The 20,568-nt window shown below is 39.0% G+C and overlaps 1 protein-coding gene across 1 annotated transcript in view; it reads left to right on the top strand.

The window, feature by feature from the left end:
- LOC124132738 (cadherin-99C-like) overlaps positions 1 to 20,568 on the top strand; it is a 39,534-nt gene continuing 18,966 nt past the window's right edge. The window contains exons 1-6 of the mRNA XM_048400895.1: positions 1 to 70; positions 9,492 to 9,667; positions 11,161 to 11,223; positions 11,333 to 11,422; positions 11,603 to 11,719; positions 16,349 to 16,468. Coding sequence (XP_048256852.1) covers positions 11,621 to 11,719; positions 16,349 to 16,468 — 219 coding nt within the window. The 5' untranslated portion in view covers positions 1 to 70; positions 9,492 to 9,667; positions 11,161 to 11,223; positions 11,333 to 11,422; positions 11,603 to 11,620. The remainder of the gene's footprint in view (positions 71 to 9,491; positions 9,668 to 11,160; positions 11,224 to 11,332; positions 11,423 to 11,602; positions 11,720 to 16,348; positions 16,469 to 20,568) is intronic.

Below are 20,568 nucleotides of genomic sequence, written 5' to 3'. Positions count from 1 at the left end.
CCAGAAGCTACATCTTCCTGTAGCGTTCAGCCTCCTCAGAATGTGCAGGTGAAAGAGACAGACGGACCAGGTAGATTCTTGTTAAGCGTCCCCAATTCAATTTATACTTACTGTACAGAAAACAAAATACACTACCCGAAGTTGATCTAAGTGAGTCTAACCAATGTATTTGAAGAATCCAAGGATTACTACGGAAGCCTTTTAGGGCCATTTGTTTTTTTCTTGAAATTGCAAGATGCTAAGTTGAAATTCCAAGATGCTAAGTTGAAATTCCAATATATTATCTTGAAATTTCAAGTAAAATAGAAAAAAAACAAAATGGCCCTAAAAGGCTTCCCTAGATAACTGTTGACGTATCCTTATGTTATTATGTACGAATAATCAATATGGAATAAATTGAAAAGCATGCATTGCTTCTATAGCAATATGTATTGTCATAAATAGTTAACACGTCCCATTTTAATTCTGGAAACCCAAAAGTCCAGAAACTCTACGCTCTTTCCCCAGTCTCGGTTAAAGGTATTTACAAAATTAAACATTCCGTTTTCATGGGAACATACCAAGGAAGAAAAAATGAAAAAAAAATTGTTTAAAAACTCAATATTTAGATTATGTCGCCCATGGGCCTGCCCATGGGCGAAGTCTGGCCCATGGGTAGGCCCATGGGCAGGCCCATGGGCGAGAATATGTTCCTTTACTTAAAACTCATGTTTTTGTTTCGCAAATACATTTAATGTATTTATTGAAGTGTCATGACACAAAATTTAACTCATTTTAACTTAATTCAACGATTTTATAGCGATATTGAAATATTTCGCCCATGGGCGAGAAAAAGGTTTGGCCCATGGGCGAGAATATGTTCCTTTACTTAAAACTCAGGATTTTGTTTCGCAAATACATTAAATGTATTTATTGAAGTATCATGACACAAAATTTAACTCATTTTAACTTAATTCAACGATTTTATAGCGATATTGAAATATTTCGCCCATGGGCGAGAAAAAGGTTTGGCCCATGGGCGAGAACATGTTCCTTTACTTAAAACTCATGATTTTGTTTCGCAAATACATTAAATGTATTTATTGAAGTATCATGACACAAAATTTAACTCATTTTAACTTAATTCAACTATTTTATAGCGATATTAAAATATTTCGCCCATGGGCGAGAAAAAGGTTTGGCCCATGGGTAGGCCCATGGGTAGGCCCATGGGCAGGCCCATGGGCGAGAATATGTTCCTTTACTTAAAACTCATGATTTTGTTTCGCAAATACATTTAATGTATTTATTGAAGTATCATGACACAAAATTTAACTCATTTTAACTTAATTCAACGATTTTATAGCGATATTGAAATATTTCGCCCATGGGCGAGAAAAAGGTTTGGCCCATGGGCGAGAATATGTTCCTTTACTTAAAACTCATGATTTTGTTTCGCAAATACATTTAATGTATTTATTGAAGTATCATGACACAAAATTTAACTCATTTTAACTTAATTCAACGATTTTATAGCGATATTGAAATATTTCGCCCATGGGCGAGAAAAAGGTTTGCCCCATGGGCGAGAATATGTTCCTTTACTTAAAACTCAGGATTTTGTTTCGCAAATACATTAAATGTATTTATTGAAGTATCATGACACAAAATTTAACTCATTTTAACTTAATTGAACTATTTTATAGCGATATTGAAATATTTCGCCCATGGGCGAGAAAAAGGTTTGGCCCATGGGCAGGCCCATGGGCGAGAACATGTTCCTTTACTCAAAACTCATGTTTTTGTAGCGATCTTTAATGAACCCGGCCTTACCTCTCAAAACGTTTTGACAGTTTATCATACGAATTCATGTGCGTGTACTCCAATTCATTGGAGTTATTTTCCACAACATTAAATTTTAGTTAGTTTATATTTCATTTCCCGTTTTTTATGTCCCGTTGATACATCACACTGGGCAATTACGTGACACTAGGTATGCAATATACAGGTGCGCGTGCGCGTATTTTAATGAAAAAAACTATTCGTCTTTTATTGCATAACGTTTGGCTGAATATCTTACATTCTAACGAAATCTCGAAATAATTATTTAATTACAAGCAGTGTCGAACTGACCAGTAGGAATTATGTTTCAATGCGATTGAGGAAAACGTGAGTGAATATTGTGACACTAAAGCAACTTTTAACTGCATTGTCACTTTTGGTATGAAAATGGAAATAGTTAAGAAAAACGTAACAGCCTTCTTATGATAATTCTCATATTCTCATTAGTACGTTGTGTCTAATTACAGTGTCGGCCTTATTTACAGGTGATTCTACAATACTTGTTGTCAGTCAATTACAATCTGCCACACCACGCGTGAATAAACAGTTATGCAGGTGTTGCTGTGGGCAAATACCTAGCCTGTACATGTATATTTTTGTGGATACATGTATTACATATTTTCGTTGATATGTGGATATATTAAGCACCAAGACACAAAAAGTTTATGAAAGATGAATTTGTGCCTTGATATATATATTCAACGCGAACGATGCTTGTATTTTCTCCGCGATCCTGATGTGTATCATCGTTTAATTGGTCTTTCATTAAAAGTATGTTGTGAGGCGATATCAAAGGAGCCGCTCAATATACACAGTGTCGTCCGTTTCGCGTGAACTACCACCCTACCCTGTCAGTAAGAGTTATGTAATCGGTACACAAATATATTTGGTGCGATGTCAGTGTGGAAGGAGTTTGAATTACGTCCGCCAGTGGCCACAGAAAGTATAGTACCAATCAACAAGGCCAATGCCGTACTAATAACCTAGTGACTCTCGTAACAACGGCTGTCAATATGTCTGCTACATCTACCATACCATCATCCCTGTCACAACTGGCGTATTAACGGTTTATTCAACAAATTATTGTAGAAATGTCGTTACCAGACTAACGTACGTCGTATTCAGTCCTCAACTGGATGTCACATTCCTTAAATCAGTTAACAGCCCTGTTTGTGAAAATATTTACTAGACATAAGATTTAAAGACTAATAAAATCAATTGTAAGACCGCATAGACCATAAAACGGAACAAAATATGTCTTGGTATCATCTCTTGTGTATTAGATGATGGCAATGACCGGAAATGTTATAACGTTAGATTAAGAAGGAGAAACATTAAAGTGTTTTACAATACTTGGAAACATGAGCAATAAGATGTAGCAACATAAACATGCATGGAATAGGGACAAAGGATGAAAACAAATTGAAAAGGATTTTAATACAAAATTAATCGAACTAAATAACTTGCCTGAACAGAAGGGGTACCCAAACTTGTTTGACAGTTATTCGTGTGTTGTAGACTGTCGAATGGGACTCATGTGTGTACGTAGCGTACGCATATCTATTGCAAGTTTTAGTACTCATACACTTTCTCTTTTTGTGTTTTGTTTGTTTGTTAGTTGTATAACGCCACACTTAGCAATATTTCAGCTGTATGACGGCGGTCTGTAAATAATCGGGTCTGGACCAGACAATCCAGTGATTGACATCATGTGCATCGATCCACGCAATTGGGATACGATGACATGCATCAACCAAGTCAGCGAGCCTGACCACCCGATCCCGGTAGTCGCTTCTTACGACAAGCGCTGTCGCCCTTTTACGCCAAGAATGGTTTGTTGAAGATCTTCACGGGTCTATTGAATGCAGGGATTTGTATAAAGTCATCAGACAGCATACAATGCCACCTAAAAATTATACTCAGTGTCTCCGCAAAGTAATATAGTACGGTACTTAGAGTACATGTGAGATTATACTCAGATTAGGGAGATGTTTAATCCATATAACGTGTTATTATTCTACCTAACAATGTATTTAATGAAATGAATGCAAAATAAACTCAACGGCTAAAAGGTTTCATTGAAAAAACTACCCCTAGTCTTGACTAATAAAACAACTGCAACCCGACACAGATTAAACGCAACTTACAAACACAATCATAATCTGGTTAGTCTGTATCACTCAACGAGGCCGCTTACTCTGCCCACAGTATGACAGTATTGGGCAGTTCAGTAATTAGGAGCCAAAACCAGACAGGTACGCTGGTCACACTTGACTGGTCTGACTGATGATTAGGTCGTCTGACAATTGGGAGTGAACCATAGCAAGAAGTATCTGCGAAACTATTTGCTCCTTTTATGGGACCGATTAGTTTTATGACCATGGGCCTCGGCACAAGCGTGGTGTTGGAAGACAAGTTATACATGTACATCCGATATGGTGACTGTTTTTCGCTATTCATATTCTAAATACATTCATAATACCACAACATTTTAGTACTCCTTGAAACTTTACAATCACTTCAATATGTACAATAGATTGAACGAGAACACTTGATATATTGCAGATTATTAAATCATTGTCTCTATTATCAGCCGCTACGTCCGATCGTTTGCATTGTACAAAGAAATATTTTATCTGTCCTTTTGCAGATTTAGCCTCAGAATGTGCTCATTCGAATTAGGAACGAAAATAATTGCTTCTCGTGAGTATATATGATACAGTTAAAAGTTACTTGTACACTGTAGACGTATTCACTTTAAAGTCGCATACGACCTTCGCGAGCGAGTTGAATGATCCAGGTTAATTGGAACGAAGTCTAGAAAGGGTTATAAAGTTTTGTATTTGGTAATGTGTAGGTTTGTTAAATATGATTTTTTAAATTCCTTTTATTTCAATATGTAAAAACATAACTATGCGCTTAAAAACAGAGCTGACTTGATGGGAGATAGCCACCTCAGTTTGTCTGTTGGACACGGTTTAACCTTGCTGTGTCCTCACCCTGGTTGTTGTTACCGTTGTTATAAGGGATTAAGAGCTACGGCTCATTGCATTTTTGGTTACAGTCTGTATCACTAAAGTGGACATGTGCAGGTGAACTCTGTTCAATTAGTATATGAAATGCCCCAAAATGTGAACTCCAGACAATAATAACCTGAGGGTAAATCCACGTGCGTCTGCCTTTCCCCTCGTTCACCTTCGAAATCCTTGATTATTATATCATGCCAGAGTTCTGAAATTCAGTGACAATGTTGCTGAACAGTAGAATGTGATGGACGTTTTGTGCAGAACCTGTTTGACACTATGGGTTCCAGGACCACTAACACTCTGAGCTGAAAAAGTTTGGTCCTAACCGCACCCAACATCTACAAGTTTGTAAGCTTATAGACATCATTAAGAAGTAATTAACAGTCCCATGCTGAGACCTTTCTCAAAATTCAGACCGGTGGCAGGCTGCCAACAAAGAGAAGAAAATAGCGCAACCCCGACACGAGTGTGCTCAGTCAAACAATGAACTTACGACCGGCAGAACACAACTCCAGTTGAGTATGCCGATGCTGTATCTCAGCCGTGTTGGCCTGAAAATTTAAACATGCTAATTAAATCCAAAATCGTATAATCATTTTTAATAGAAACCGTATCTTAATTTGTTCTTGCACTGCATCATATCGTGTATTTCATCTGTATATGTGTAATGTGTATATGTATCAATGACTACACTTATACCGCATATTCTGCAACAGACTATAATTAATCACCTTATTATTGTCTCTCTATTTACCATGGCTGACTGCACTAATACCCTTTTAACAGTGGACACCGATATCAGTATACATGTAGGCTTTTTGTTCAAAAAGGAATATGCAGGAAATTATATGTAACAATTAACTGTGTACTAATTACATGTTTGAATGTTATCAGTTTTACGTTCTGAGATACAGTGATGTAAGCATCTTCTAAAATCTTCTAAAAATATAATAAAATACAAAACTCTCTGCCGTAATTTTTTTGTGGAAATCATTCGATCAAGTAAAAATGACTGCGTGACAAGACGAATCAACTATTTATACCCGATAAAAGAAACTGCCGTATTTTAGGAACAGTGCTACAACAAGACATTTGAAATTTCTAACAAGCAGATACATCAACGAGAATATGTCTGGGGTTATGCCTCGTCTCTTTGCCCAAATTTTTGTCTCATGACCCCTATAGATCAAACCACATTCCTTATGAAGTGCGATAATTTATCCTATTCTGTAGCTGCACTAATTAAATCCATGTATAAACGTAGGTTATATAACAACGTGTCATAAACCCATTCCAGTATTGTATGCCTCTGTATATTTTATATTTGATAAAACATGTCATTGTATGGCAATGCTTGTCATAAATGTACGAGCATTATACTTTTATCTCGTATTTTGTGCACCATTAACAAATAAACCACTGTCCAACATAACTATTTTAGCACTTGCGGTGCTTTTAAGAACATTAGTGTCTAATAGGCCCACGCTGGCCGGGCGATGTATATCTTTTAATATATTTTACCTCTTGTATAAATTGAAGTAATTTTATGTATACACCGCTGGACACTTAAATAAACTATTTTTCTTCTTCTTCTTCTTCTTCTACATTAGAGACAGTGACTAGACTACAGGTACGTAATCCGTATCAATCAAAGGTGTAAAAAAAATGAAAATCATATCTGTAGGAGACCTACCAAATTACCAAGTTTTATCATTACTATATTTATTACAATGCAGATACTTTAGTGATAGATTTTGTAGAGGAGAGGGCATACACACAAGTATATTGCTTCCGTGTGTGAATGCAGGTTGTACTTGGTATCTCAGTTCTCAGTTTCATACCGGTTGTATAACTGAATTTGCATATGGAACCATGCGTACAGCATGACAATTACTTGCTATTCGTCAGTTTACAACACACATAACACGGTCAAACAATTTTAGGCACCGCTTTTGCGAGTTATTTAGTACAATAATATTTATTAAAATCTATTTCAATTTGTTTTCTCCATTTTCCCTATTGACAGTCGTTGTTACGTGCGTCACTAGGTAATTAGTACGGATTGACCTTGTTTATTGTTTCTATACTTTGAGGATTTCTGTGGCAAGTGGCGGACGTAATTCAAACTCCTTCCGCACTGACACCGCATCAAATATATTTGTGTACCGATTACATAACTCTAATGGACAGGGTGGGTTGGTAGTTCACCGGACGACACTGTGTATATTGGGCGGCTCCTTTGATATCTCCTCCAAACATACGTTTATTGAATGACCCCATTAAACGATGATACACATCTCGATGAATATATCAAGGCACTAATTCATCTTTCATAAACATTTTTTTGTCTTTGTGCTTAATATATCCACATATCAACGAACATTTGTAAAACATGTATCCTAAAAAAAATAAACATTTTCAGGCTAGGTATTTGCCCACCGCAACACCTGCAGAACTGTTTATTCACGCGTGGTGTGGTAGATCGTAATTGACCGAGAGCAGGTATTGTAGAATCACCTGTAAATAAGGCCGACACTGTAATTAGATACAACGTACTAATGAGAATTATCATAAGAAGGCTGTTGTTTTTTCTGAACTGTTACCATTTTCATACCAAAAGTGACAATGCAGTTAAAAGTTGCTTTAGTGTCACAATATTCACTCACGTTTTCCTCAATCGCATTAAAACATAATTCCCACTGGTCAGTTCGAAACCGCATGTAATTAAATAATTATTTCGAGATTTCGTTAGAATGTAAGATATTCAGCCAAACGTTATGCAATAAAAGACGAATAGTTTTTTTCATTAAAATACGCGCACGCGTACCTGTATATTGCATACCTAGTGTCACGTAATTGCCCAGTGTGATGTATCAACGGGACATAAAACGGGAAATGAAATATAAACTAACTAAAATTTAATGTTGTGGAAAACAACTCCAATGAATTGGAGTACACGCACATGAATTCGTATGATAAACTGTCAAAACGTTTTGAGAGGTAAGGCCGGGTTCATTAAAGATTGCTACAATATGTAAAACAGGTGAAATTTGTAGAACTAAAGGAAACATCCAACCAAATGCCCTTTTTAAATAGTAATGTAATGATATAATATAAAGTATATTTCACATGATACAATATACTTTGCAAACAGTTAGTTGATGCTTGAAAGGGACTGACGAAAACATGGGCGAAATATTTTAATAACGCCGTAAAATAGTTGAATTAAGTAAAAATTAGTTAAATATTGTGTCATGATACTTGAATAAATACATTTAATGTATTTGCGAAACAAAAACATGAGTTTTAAGTTAAGGAACATGTTCTCGCCCATGGGCCTGCCCATGGGCCAAACCTTTTCTCGCCCATGGGCGAAATATTTCAATATCGCTATAAAATCGTTGAATTAAGTTAAAATGAGTTAAATTTGGTGTCATGGTACTTGAATGAATACATTAAATGTATTTGCGAAACAAAAACATGAGTTTTAAGTAAAGGAACATATTCTCGCCCATGGGCCTACCCATGGGCCTACCCATGGGCCAAACCTTTTTCTCGCCCATGGGCGAAATATTTTAATATCGCTATAAAATAGTTGAATTAAGTTAAAATGAGTTAAATTTTGTGTCATGATACTTCAATGAATACATTAAATGTATTTGCGAAACAAAAACATGAGTTTTAAGTAAAGGAACATGTTCTCGCCCATTGGCCTGCCCATGGGCCAAACCTTTTCTCGCCCATGGGCGAAATATTTCAATATCGCTATAAAATCGTTGAATTAAGTTAAAATGAGTTAAATTTGGTGTCATGGTACTTGAATGAATACATTAAATGTATTTGCGAAACAAAATCATGAGTTTTAAGTAAAGGAACATATTCTCGCCCATGGGCCTGCCCATGGGCCTACCCATGGGCCAAACCTTTTTCTCGCCCATGGGCGAAATATTTCAATATCGCTATAAAATAGTTGAATTAAGTTAAAATGAGTTAAATTTTGTGTCATGATACTTCAATAAATACATTTAATGTATTTGCGAAACAAAATCATGAGTTTTAAGTAAAGGAACATATTCTCGCCCATGGGCCAAACCTTTTTCTCGCCCATGGGGGAAATATTTCAATATCGCTATAAAATAGTTGAATTAAGTTAAAATGAGTTAAATTTTGTGTCATGATACTTCAATGAATACATTAAATGTATTTGCGAAACAAAAACATGAGTTTTAAGTAAAGGAACATATTCTCGCCCATGGGCCTGCCCATGGGCCTGCCCATGGGCCAGACTTCGCCCATGGGCAGGCCCATGGGCGACATAGTCTAAATATTGAGTTTTTAAACAATTTTTTTTTCATTTTTTCTTCCTTGGTATGTTCCCATGAAAACGGAATGTTTAATTTTGTAAATACCTTTAACCGAGACTGGGCAAAGAGCGTAGAGTTTCTGGACTTTTGGGTTTCCAGAATTAAAATGGGACGTGTTAGTTTCAATTGTATCACTATCGGGTAGTTGTGTCTGTTTAGGCATTATGGACAGGGTTTTGATGAACGAAAGGGTTTTGTCGCTTTTATTTAAATATATATAAAATAATACTTGTCAGAATGAAGATTACATATGAGCGATGTATGATTTTCTGCACCCCAGGTCATGTAATATTTAGCATCAACACCCCATCTACAACCAAGTGGGCGTTCACAGTCCGTGAACCTGTCAGCATCAGTACCGAGTTGACGTCATACTTCAGCCTCACCAGTAACACCACCTCCACCACCTTCACCATCAACAAGACGCTGGACCTGGAGGCGGTATACGAGAAATGGGTATATAGTCATGACGTGTCGATTCGTTCCCTCAAACTGTATGGTCTTGGATTGCAATGCGTGTGTTTGGTTCCATATACAGTAAACTACGGTTATAACGAACTCAAGGGGACTACTAATTTTAGTTCGTTATAACCGTAGTTCGTTATAAGCATATACAGCATAACTACAGCAAATTGTCGGGACCAAAAAAGTGAGTTCGTTATATCCGTCAGTTCGTTATAAGCGTGTTCGCTATAACCGTAGTTTACTGTATCACTGTTTGAAATACAACCAACCATGACGCCTCTCTATTGTTCCAACTGTAGACTATCTGCACCGAATTGTTAGTTTAATGACCTATTTTCTGCAATGCAAATTTTAGCTCATGCATTTAATTCTAAGCATTACGATCAAAGCGAATAAAATGCTCCTGCAGTACGGCTTTCGGGCCAGTTCAAATGCATCAAGGATATCGTAGCACGAAGTTAAAGATTCTCATGTATTACGAATCTACTGCACAAATTTCCGTGCGTGAGATTTGCATTTTATTTGTTTTATTTTAACTTTCCGTCTTTGCTTCATATTTGATTTCGCAGTATTTTGTTACTTTGATGCTGTGATTGAAGTCGGATAACGTGGTAGCAAGAAACTGGACATGCATTACAAATAATGTTCGAGCCGGCGAAGATGGCATCATTACAGTAAACTACGTTTATAACGAACACGCTTATAACGAACTGACGGATATAACGAACTTACTGTTTTGTCCGGACTATTTGCTATGGTTATGCTATATGCTAGATATATGGCTACAACGAACTAAAATTAGTGGTCCCTTTGAGTTCGTTATAACTGTAGTTTACTGTATTTGTAACGAATGTCCAGTTACTTGTACGTTATCCTTAACGTTAGTGGGGTCGGTCGGGTAGCCTAGTGGTTGAAGCGTTCGCTAGTCACGCCGAAGACCCGGGTTCGATTCCCGACATGGGTACAATGTGTGAACCCATTTCTGGTGACCCCCGCCGTGATATTGCTGGAATATTGCTAAAAGCGGCGTAAAACCATACTCACTCACTTAACGTTAGTGAATTTAAGCTGTGTTCTTGTACTCATGCTTATATTGCTAACAATTACAATATATTAATGAGAAAACTTTGATAATCTTTAGAAGAACAAACTAATACATCATGTCAGTACATGTTATTACATGTAGAAAGTGACCCGTGAAGATCCGAGGTAGAAAAGGTCTTCAGCAACCCATGCTTGCCGTAAAAGGTGACTATGCTTGTCGTAAAAGGCGACCAACGGGATCGGGTGGTCAGGCTCGCTGACTTGGTTCATGCATGTCATCGATCCAAATTGCGTGGATCGATGCTCATGAAATTAATCACTGGATTGTCTGGTCCAGACTCGATTATTTACAGACTGATGTCATACAGCTGGAATACTGCTGAGTGCGGCGTTAAACAACAACAACAAAAAACATATAGAAACTTTGTCCATTTTTTCAGGGCGAAGAACTCGTGTTTGTCACGTTTTCCTTCCTATGTACGGAAAACGGTACGCCAGTGGGGGTAAGTCTTGTCATAACCTAAATAAGGCTACACTGTAAATAGTCTTTCAACTTCAGTGTCCTCCAATGATATTTGAGAAACTCAAAGAGTGATGTTATGATGTTTCAAGGGTTTGTTGGAGAGGTTTGTCACGGTCACACCAGTCAACGAGTTCTACCCGGAGTTCATCAACGCCCCATTCACCATCAACGTGACAGAGGTATTCTACATTACGTATATAGGTAAACGATATACGGTTAATGAGCCTGCGCTCTTGTCTTCATATTGTGAACTAGTTGTCCCGACAGTAGCACCTTGTTGATAACCTCAGTCGTGTTATATCCACTACATATGTCAACCAGTTCCATATGCCGGACCTGTCTTGTATTTGTCTCCACAGAACACCGCTCTGAACACCATGGTCTTTAAGCTGAAGGACCTGGCCTATGACAGGGACGTCAACCCCAACCAGGAGGAGATATATGGCTTTAATATCAACCCGTACTACAACTCAGATGTAAGTCCTATATCACCCCGTACTACAACCCAGATGTAAGTCCTATATCACCCCTTACTACAACCCAGATGTAAGTCCTATATCACCCCGTACTACAACCCAGATGTAAGTCCTATATCACCCCTTACTACAACCCAGATGTAAGTCCTATATCACCCCGTACTACAACCCAGATGTAAGTCCTATATCACCCCTTACTACAACCCAGATGTTAGTCCTATATCACCCCTTACTACAACCCAGATGTAAGTCCTATATCAACCCTTACTACAACCCAGATGTAAGTCCTATATCACCCCTTACTTCAACCCAGATGTAAGTCCTATATCACCCCTTACTTCAACCCAGATGTAAGTCCTATATCACCCCGTACTACAACCCAGATGTAAGTCCTATATCAACCCTTACTACAACCCAGATGTAAGTCCTATATCACCCCGTACTACAACCCAGATGTAAGTCCTATATCAACCCTTACTACAACCCAGATGTAAGTCCAATATCACCCCTTACTACAACCCAGATGTAAGTCCTATATCAACCCTTACTACAACCCAGATGTAAGTCCTATATCACCCCGTACTACAACCCAGATGTACGTCCTGTTTAAACCTTACTACAACCCAGATGTAAGTCCTATATCACCCCTTACTTCAACCCAGATGTAAGTCCTATATCAACCCTTACTGTAACTCAGATGTAAGTCCTATATCACCCCGTACTACAACCCAGATGTAAGTCCTATATCAACCCTTACTACAACCCAGATGTAAGTCCTATATCACCCCTTACTTCAACCCAGATGTAAGTCCTATATCACCCCTTACTTCAACCCAGATGTAAGTCCTATATCACCCCGTACTACAACCCAGATGTAAGTCCTATATCAACCCTTACTTCAACCCAGATGTAAGTCCTATATCACCCCGTACTACAACCCAGATGTAAGTCCTATATCACCCCTTACTACAACCCAGATGTAAGTCCTATATAACCCCTTACTACAACCCAGATGTAAGTCCTATATCAACCCTTACTACAACCCAGATGTAAGTCCTATATCACCCCTTACTACAACCCAGATGTAAGTCCTATATCACCCCTTACTACAACCCAGATGTAAGTCCTATATCACCCCGTACTACAACCCAGATGTACGTCCTATATCACCCCTTACTACAACCCAGATGTAAGTCCTATATCACCCCGTACTACAACCCAGATGTAAGTCCTATATCACCCCGTACTACAACCCAGATGTAAGTCCTATATCACCCCTTACTATAACCCAGATGTTAGTCCTATATCACCCCTTACTACAACCCAGATGTAAGTCCTATATCACCCCTTACTACAACCCAGATGTAAGTCCTATATCGCCCCTTACTACAACCCAGATGTAAGTCCTGTATCACCTCTTACTACAACCCAGATGTAAGTCCTATATCACCCCTTACTACAACCCAGATGTAAGTCCTATATCACCCCTTACTACAACCCAGATGTTAGTCCTATATCACCCCTTACTACAACCCAGATGTAAGTCCTATATCACCCCGTACTACAACCCAGATGTAAGTCCTATATCACCCCGTACTACAACCCAGATGTAAGTCCTATATCACCCCTTACTACAACCCAGATGTTAGTCCTATATCACCCCTTACTACAACCCAGATGTAAGTCCTATATCACCCCGTACTACAACCCAGATGTAAGTCCTATATCACCCCGTACTACAACCCAGATGTAAGTCCTATATCACCCCTTACTACAACCCAGATGTTAGTCCTATATCACCCCTTACTACAACCCAGATGTAAGTCCTATATCACCCCTTACTACAACCCAGATGTAAGTCCTATATCGCCCCTTACTACAACCCAGATGTAAGTCCTGTATCACCTCTTACTACAACCCAGATGTAAGTCCTATATCACCCCTTACTACAACCCAGATGTAAGTCCTATATCACCCCTTACTACAACCCAGATGTTAGTCCTATATCACCCCTTACTACAACCCAGATGTAAGTCCTATATCACCCCGTACTACAACCCAGATGTAAGTCCTATATCACCCCGTACTACAACCCAGATGTAAGTCCTATATCACCCCTTACTACAACCCAGATGTTAGTCCTATATCACCCCTTACTACAACCCAGATGTAAGTCCTATATCACCCCTTACTACAACCCAGATGTAAGTCCTATATTGCCCCTTACTACAACCCAGATGTAAGTCCTGTATCACCCCTTACTACAACCCAGATGCAAGTCCTATATAACCCCTTACTACAACCCAGATGTAAGTCCTATATCACCCCTTACTACAACCCAGATGTAAGTCCTGTATCACCTCTTACTACAACCCAGATGTAAGTCCTGTGTGAACCTTACTTCAACCCAGATGTAAGTCCTGTATCACCCCTTACAACAAGCTAGATGTAAGTCATGTATCACCTCTTACTACAACCCAGATGTAAGTCCTATATCACCTCTTACTACAACCCAGATGTAAGTCCTATATCACCCCTTACTACAACCCAGACGTAAGTCCTGTATCACCCCTTACTACAACCCAGATGTAAGTCCTATATCATACCTTACTACAACCCAGATGTAAGTCCTGTATCACCCCTTACTACAACCCAGATGTAAGTCCTATATCACCCCTTACTCCAAACCAGATGTAAGTCCTATATCACCCCTTACTACAACCCAGACGTAAGTCCTGTATCACCCCTTACTTCAACTCTGATGTAAGTCCTTCACACCCCTTACTTCAACCCAGATGTAAGTCCTGTATCATCCCTTACTTCAACCCAGATGTAAGTCCTATATCACCCCGTACTTCAACCCAGATGGAAGTCCTATATCACCCCTTATTTCAACTCAGATGTAAATACTATATCACCCCTTACTTCAACTCAGATGTAAGTCCTATATCACCCCTTACTTCAACTCAGATGTAAATACTATATCACCCCTTACTTCAACTCAGATGTAAGTCCTATATCACCCCTTACTTCAACCCAGATGGAAGTCCTATATCACCCCTTACTTCAACTCAGATGTAAATACTATATCACCCCTTACTTCAACTCAGATGGAAGTCCTATATCACCCTTTACTACAACCCAGATGTACGTCCTGTTTAAACCTTACTTAAACCCAGATGTAAGTTTTATATCAACCTTACTACGGGTGGCCCAGTCGTCTAAGGCACCGCGATTCGCTGTGCAGAGAGCCGTCCCTTGGGCTCGCCAGAAACCTATGATTGTGGGTTCGAATCCCGGTTCGCCCCGATTATATTTTAAGGTTTGTTAGTACCATACCCGTGCTCGTGGGCTTCACCGACCTGGTAAACGTTTGAGACCTTAATCACTTCGGGCTTTCCTCCCACATTAAGCAGACACGCCGCGATATAAATCGAATGCTGTTAAAAGCGGCGTTAAACCCAACTCACTCAATCTTTTACATGGCTGTGACGAGAAAATGGCAATAATTTAGACACGTTTATAAACATGTACTCAATCACCTTAAAGAATTCAGTTCCGCCTAAACATCGTTTTACGTTCTAGTCGATGACTATATGAAAATCCAATAAAATACATTTCTTCAACTTATGTGCAAATGTTGAACCCTGTTCTGAAGAGCAATTACGCTACGTGCATTAAAACGATCTAGTAGACAGACGCTTATACGACATAAAAGCGTAAGTGACCCTATATTAGTAAAAATGTAAAATCACTTTATATAGCGGATTGAACCACTTCATATATAAGTCTGAATCAGTTCGAAAACAAGACTGAATCACTTTCCATAGCAGACCGAATCACTTCACAGAGTCTAAATCACTTCACTGAGAGGCTTTAGCCACAATACATAGTGGAGTGAATCACTTCATATACAGGACTGAATCTTTTCACATACAGGACCGAATAACTTCACATAGAAAACTGAATCATTTCACTAGAGCAGGAGATTGAATTGGATTGTGTGATACGCTAATTCCACATGACATAATCACGTAATTTACATGACAGAATCGCTTCATTTACATGACAGAATCACTTCATCTACAGGATTGAATCACTTCATTTACATGCAAGAATCACTTCGTTTACAGGATTGAATCGCTTCATTTGAATCACTTCATTTACATGACAGAATCACTTCCTGTACAGGATTGAATCACCTCATTTTTCAGGATTGAATCACTTCATTTACTTGCCAGAATCACTTCATTTACAGAATTGAATCACATCATTTACAGGATTGAATCGCCTCATTTACAGGATTGAATCGCTTCACTTGAATAACCTCATTTACAGGATTGAATAACTTCATTTACTTGCCAGAATCACTTCATTTACAGAATTGAATCACCTCATTTACAGGATTGAATTACCTCATTTACAGGACTGAATCACCTCATTTACAGGATTGAATCGCTTCACTTGAATCAATTCATTAACAGGACAGAATCACTTAATTTACATGACAGTCACTTTATTTACAGGACTGAATCACTTCATTTACAGGACTGAGTCACGCCATTTGCAGGGCCGAGTCCCACCATTGCTTTACACGCAACAGTATATTGTATGGTGCTTCCATTTCAGTTGGATGGGAGATTCCACTTCTCTTTGACTCAGACTCAGACTGGAGATCTGTCAGTCTCGAGAGAGCTGGACTTTGAGTCGATGAGCACCAAGTACTATCTTCTCAACGTATCTGTGGAGGTGGGCACTTAGATTGTTGTTGAACTCTCAGCACCAGTACTGTTTGTACCTTAACTGTAGTTGGACTCTCTGTACTGTAACGGTGTGTACCTTTAACTGTAGTTGGACTCTCTGTACTGTAACGGTGTGTACCTTTAACTGTAGTTGGACTCTGTACTGTAACGGTGTGTACCTTTAACTGTAGTTGGACTCTGTACTGTAACGGTGTGTACCTTTAACTGTAGTTGGACTCTCTGTACTGTAACGGTGTGTACCTTAAACTGTAGTTAGACTCTGTACTGTAACGGTGTGTACCTTAAACTGTAGTTGGACTCTCTGTACTGTAACGGTGTGTACCTTAAACTGTAGTTGGACTCTCTGTACTGTAACGGTGTGTACCTTAAACTGTAGTTGGACTCTGTAATGTAACTGTTGTACCTTAACTGTAGTTGGACTCTCTGTACTGTAACGGTGTGTACCTTAAACTGTAGTTAGACTCTGTAATTTAACTGTTGTACCTTAACTGTAGTTGGACTCTCTGTACTGTAACGGTGTGTACCTTAAACTGTAGTTAGACTCTGTAATGTAACTGTTGTACCTTAAACTGTAGTTGGACTCTCTGTACTGTAACGGTGTGTACCTTAAACTGTAGTTAGACTCTGTAATTTAACTGTTGTACCTTAAACTGTAGTTGGACTCTGTACTGTAACGGTGTGTACCTTAAACTGTAGTTAGACTCTGTAATGTAACTGTTGTACCTTAAACTGTAGTTGGACTCTCTGTACTGTAACGGTGTGTACCTTAAACTGTAGTTAGACTCTGTAATTTAACTGTTGTACCTTAACTGTAGTTGGACTCTCTGTACTGTAACGGTGTGTACCTTAAACTGTAGTTAGACTCTGTAATGTAACTGTTGTACCTTAACTGTAGTTGGACTCTCTGTACTGTAACGGTGTGTACCTTAAACTGTAGTTAGACTCTGTAATGTAACTGTTGTACCTTAAACTGTAGTTGGACTCTCTGTACTGTAACGGTGTGTACCTTAAACTATAGTTGGACTCTGTAATGTAACGGTGTGTACCTTAAACTGTAGTTGGACTCTCTGTACTGTAACGGTGTGCACCTGAAACTGTAGTTGGACTCTGTAATGTAACGGTGTGTACCTTTAACTGTAGTTGGACTCTCTGTACTGTAACGGTGTGCACCTGAAACTGTAGTTGGACTCTGTAATGTAACGGTGTGTACCTTTAACTGTAGTTGGACTCTCTGTACTGTAACGGTGTGCACCTTAAACTGTAGTTGGACTCTCTGTACTGTAACGGTGTGTACCTTTAACTGTAGTTGGACTCTCTGTACTGTAACGGTGTGTACCTTAAACTGTAGTTAGACTCTGTACTGTAACGGTGTGTACCTTAAACTGTAGTTGGACTCTCTGTACTGTAACGGTGTGTACCTTAAACTGTAGTTGGACTCTGTACTGTAACGGTGTGTACCTTAAACTGTAGTTGGACTCTCTGTACTGTAACGGTGTGTACCTTAAACTGTAGTTAGACTCTGTAATGTAACTGTTGTACCTTAACTGTAGTTGGACTCTGTACTGTAACTGTTGTACCTTAAACTGTAGTTGGACTCTCTGTACTGTAACGGTGTGTACCTTAAACTGTAGTTGGACTCTCTGTACTGTAACGGTGTGTACCTTAAACTGTAGTTGGACTCTCTGTACTGTAACGGTGTGTACCTTAAACTGTAGTTAGACTCTGTAATGTAACTGTTGTACCTTAAACTGTAGTTGGACTCTCTGTACTGTAACGGTGTGTACCTTAAACTGTAGTTAGACTCTGTAATTTAACTGTTGTACCTTAAACTGTAGTTGGACTCTGTACTGTAACGGTGTGTACCTTAAACTGTAGTTAGACTCTGTAATGTAACTGTTGTACCTTAAACTGTAGTTGGACTCTCTGTACTGTAACGGTGTGTACCTTAAACTGTAGTTAGACTCTGTAATTTAACTGTTGTACCTTAACTGTAGTTGGACTCTCTGTACTGTAACGGTGTGTACCTTAAACTGTAGTTAGACTCTGTAATGTAACTGTTGTACCTTAACTGTAGTTGGACTCTCTGTACTGTAACGGTGTGTACCTTAAACTGTAGTTAGACTCTGTAATGTAACTGTTGTACCTTAAACTGTAGTTGGACTCTCTGTACTGTAACGGTGTGTACCTTAAACTATAGTTGGACTCTGTAATGTAACGGTGTGTACCTTAAACTGTAGTTGGACTCTCTGTACTGTAACGGTGTGCACCTGAAACTGTAGTTGGACTCTGTAATGTAACGGTGTGTACCTTTAACTGTAGTTGGACTCTCTGTACTGTAACGGTGTGCACCTGAAACTGTAGTTGGACTCTGTAATGTAACGGTGTGTACCTTTAACTGTAGTTGGACTCTCTGTACTGTAACGGTGTGCACCTTAAACTGTAGTTGGACTCTCTGTACTGTAACGGTGTGTACCTTTAACTGTAGTTGGACTCTCTGTACTGTAACGGTGTGTACCTTAAACTGTAGTTAGACTCTGTACTGTAACGGTGTGTACCTTAAACTGTAGTTGGACTCTCTGTACTGTAACGGTGTGTACCTTAAACTGTAGTTGGACTCTGTACTGTAACGGTGTGTACCTTAAACTGTAGTTGGACTCTCTGTACTGTAACGGTGTGTACCTTAAACTGTAGTTAGACTCTGTAATGTAACTGTTGTACCTTAACTGTAGTTGGACTCTGTACTGTAACTGTTGTACCTTAAACTGTAGTTGGACTCTCTGTACTGTAACGGTGTGTACCTTAAACTGTAGTTGGACTCTCTGTACTGTAACGGTGTGTACCTTAAACTGTAGTTGGACTCTCTGTACTGTAACGGTGTGTACCTTAAACTGTAGTTAGACTCTGTAATGTAACTGTTGTACCTTAACTGTAGTTGGACTCTCTGTACTGTAACGGTGTGTACCTTAAACTGTAGTTAGACTCTGTAATGTAACTGTTGTACCTTAAACTGTAGTTGGACTCTCTGTACTGTAACGGTGTGTACCTTAAACTATAGTTGGACTCTGTAATGTAACGGTGTGTACCTTAAACTGTAGTTGGACTCTCTGTACTGTAACGGTGTGCACCTGAAACTGTAGTTGGACTCTGTAATGTAACGGTGTGTACCTTTAACTGTAGTTGGACTCTCTGTACTGTAACGGTGTGCACCTGAAACTGTAGTTGGACTCTGTAATGTAACGGTGTGTACCTTTAACTGTAGTTGGACTCTCTGTACTGTAACGGTGTGCACCTTAAACTGTAGTTGGACTCTCTGTACTGTAACGGTGTGTACCTTTAACTGTAGTTGGACTCTCTGTACTGTAACGGTGTGTACCTTAAAGTGTAGTTAGACTCTGTAATGTAACTGTTGTACCTTAACTGTAGTTGGACTCTCTGTACTGTAACGGTGTGTACCTCAAACTGTAGCTGGACTCTGTAATGTAACGGTGTGTACCTTAAACTGTAGTTGGACTCTCTGTACTGTAACGGTGTGTACCTTAAACTGTAGCTGGACTCTGTAATGTAACGGTGTGTACCTTAACTGTAGTTGGACTCTCTGTACTGTAACGGTGTGTACCTTAAACTGTAGTTAGACTCTGTAATGTAACTGTTGTACCTTAAACTGTAGTTGGACTCTCTGTACTGTAACGATGTGTACCTTAATCTATAGTTGGACTCTCTGTACTGTAACGGTGTGTACCTTAAATTGTAGTTAGACTCTGTAATGTAACTGTTGTACCTTAACTGTAGTTGGACTCTGTACTGTAACTGTTGTACCTTAAACTGTAGTTGGACTCTCTGTACTGTAACGGTGTGTACCTTAAACTGTAGTTGGACTCTCTGTACTGTAACGGTGTGTACCTTAAACTGTAGTTGGACTCTCTGTACTGTAACGGTGTGCACCTGAAACTGTAGTTGGACTCTGTAATGTAACGGTGTGTACCTTAAACTGTAGTTGGACTCTCTGTAATGTAACGGTGTGTACCTTAAACTGTAGTTGGACTCTCTGTACTGTAACGGTGTGCACCTTAAACTGTAGTTGGACTC

This window comes from Haliotis rufescens, unplaced genomic scaffold (genome assembly GCF_023055435.1).
Source record: "Haliotis rufescens isolate VD_foot unplaced genomic scaffold, xgHalRufe1.0.p SCAF_20, whole genome shotgun sequence".
Lineage (NCBI taxonomy): Eukaryota > Metazoa > Mollusca > Gastropoda > Lepetellida > Haliotidae > Haliotis > Haliotis rufescens.
This window is presented reverse-complemented; position numbering and strand designations above follow the sequence as displayed.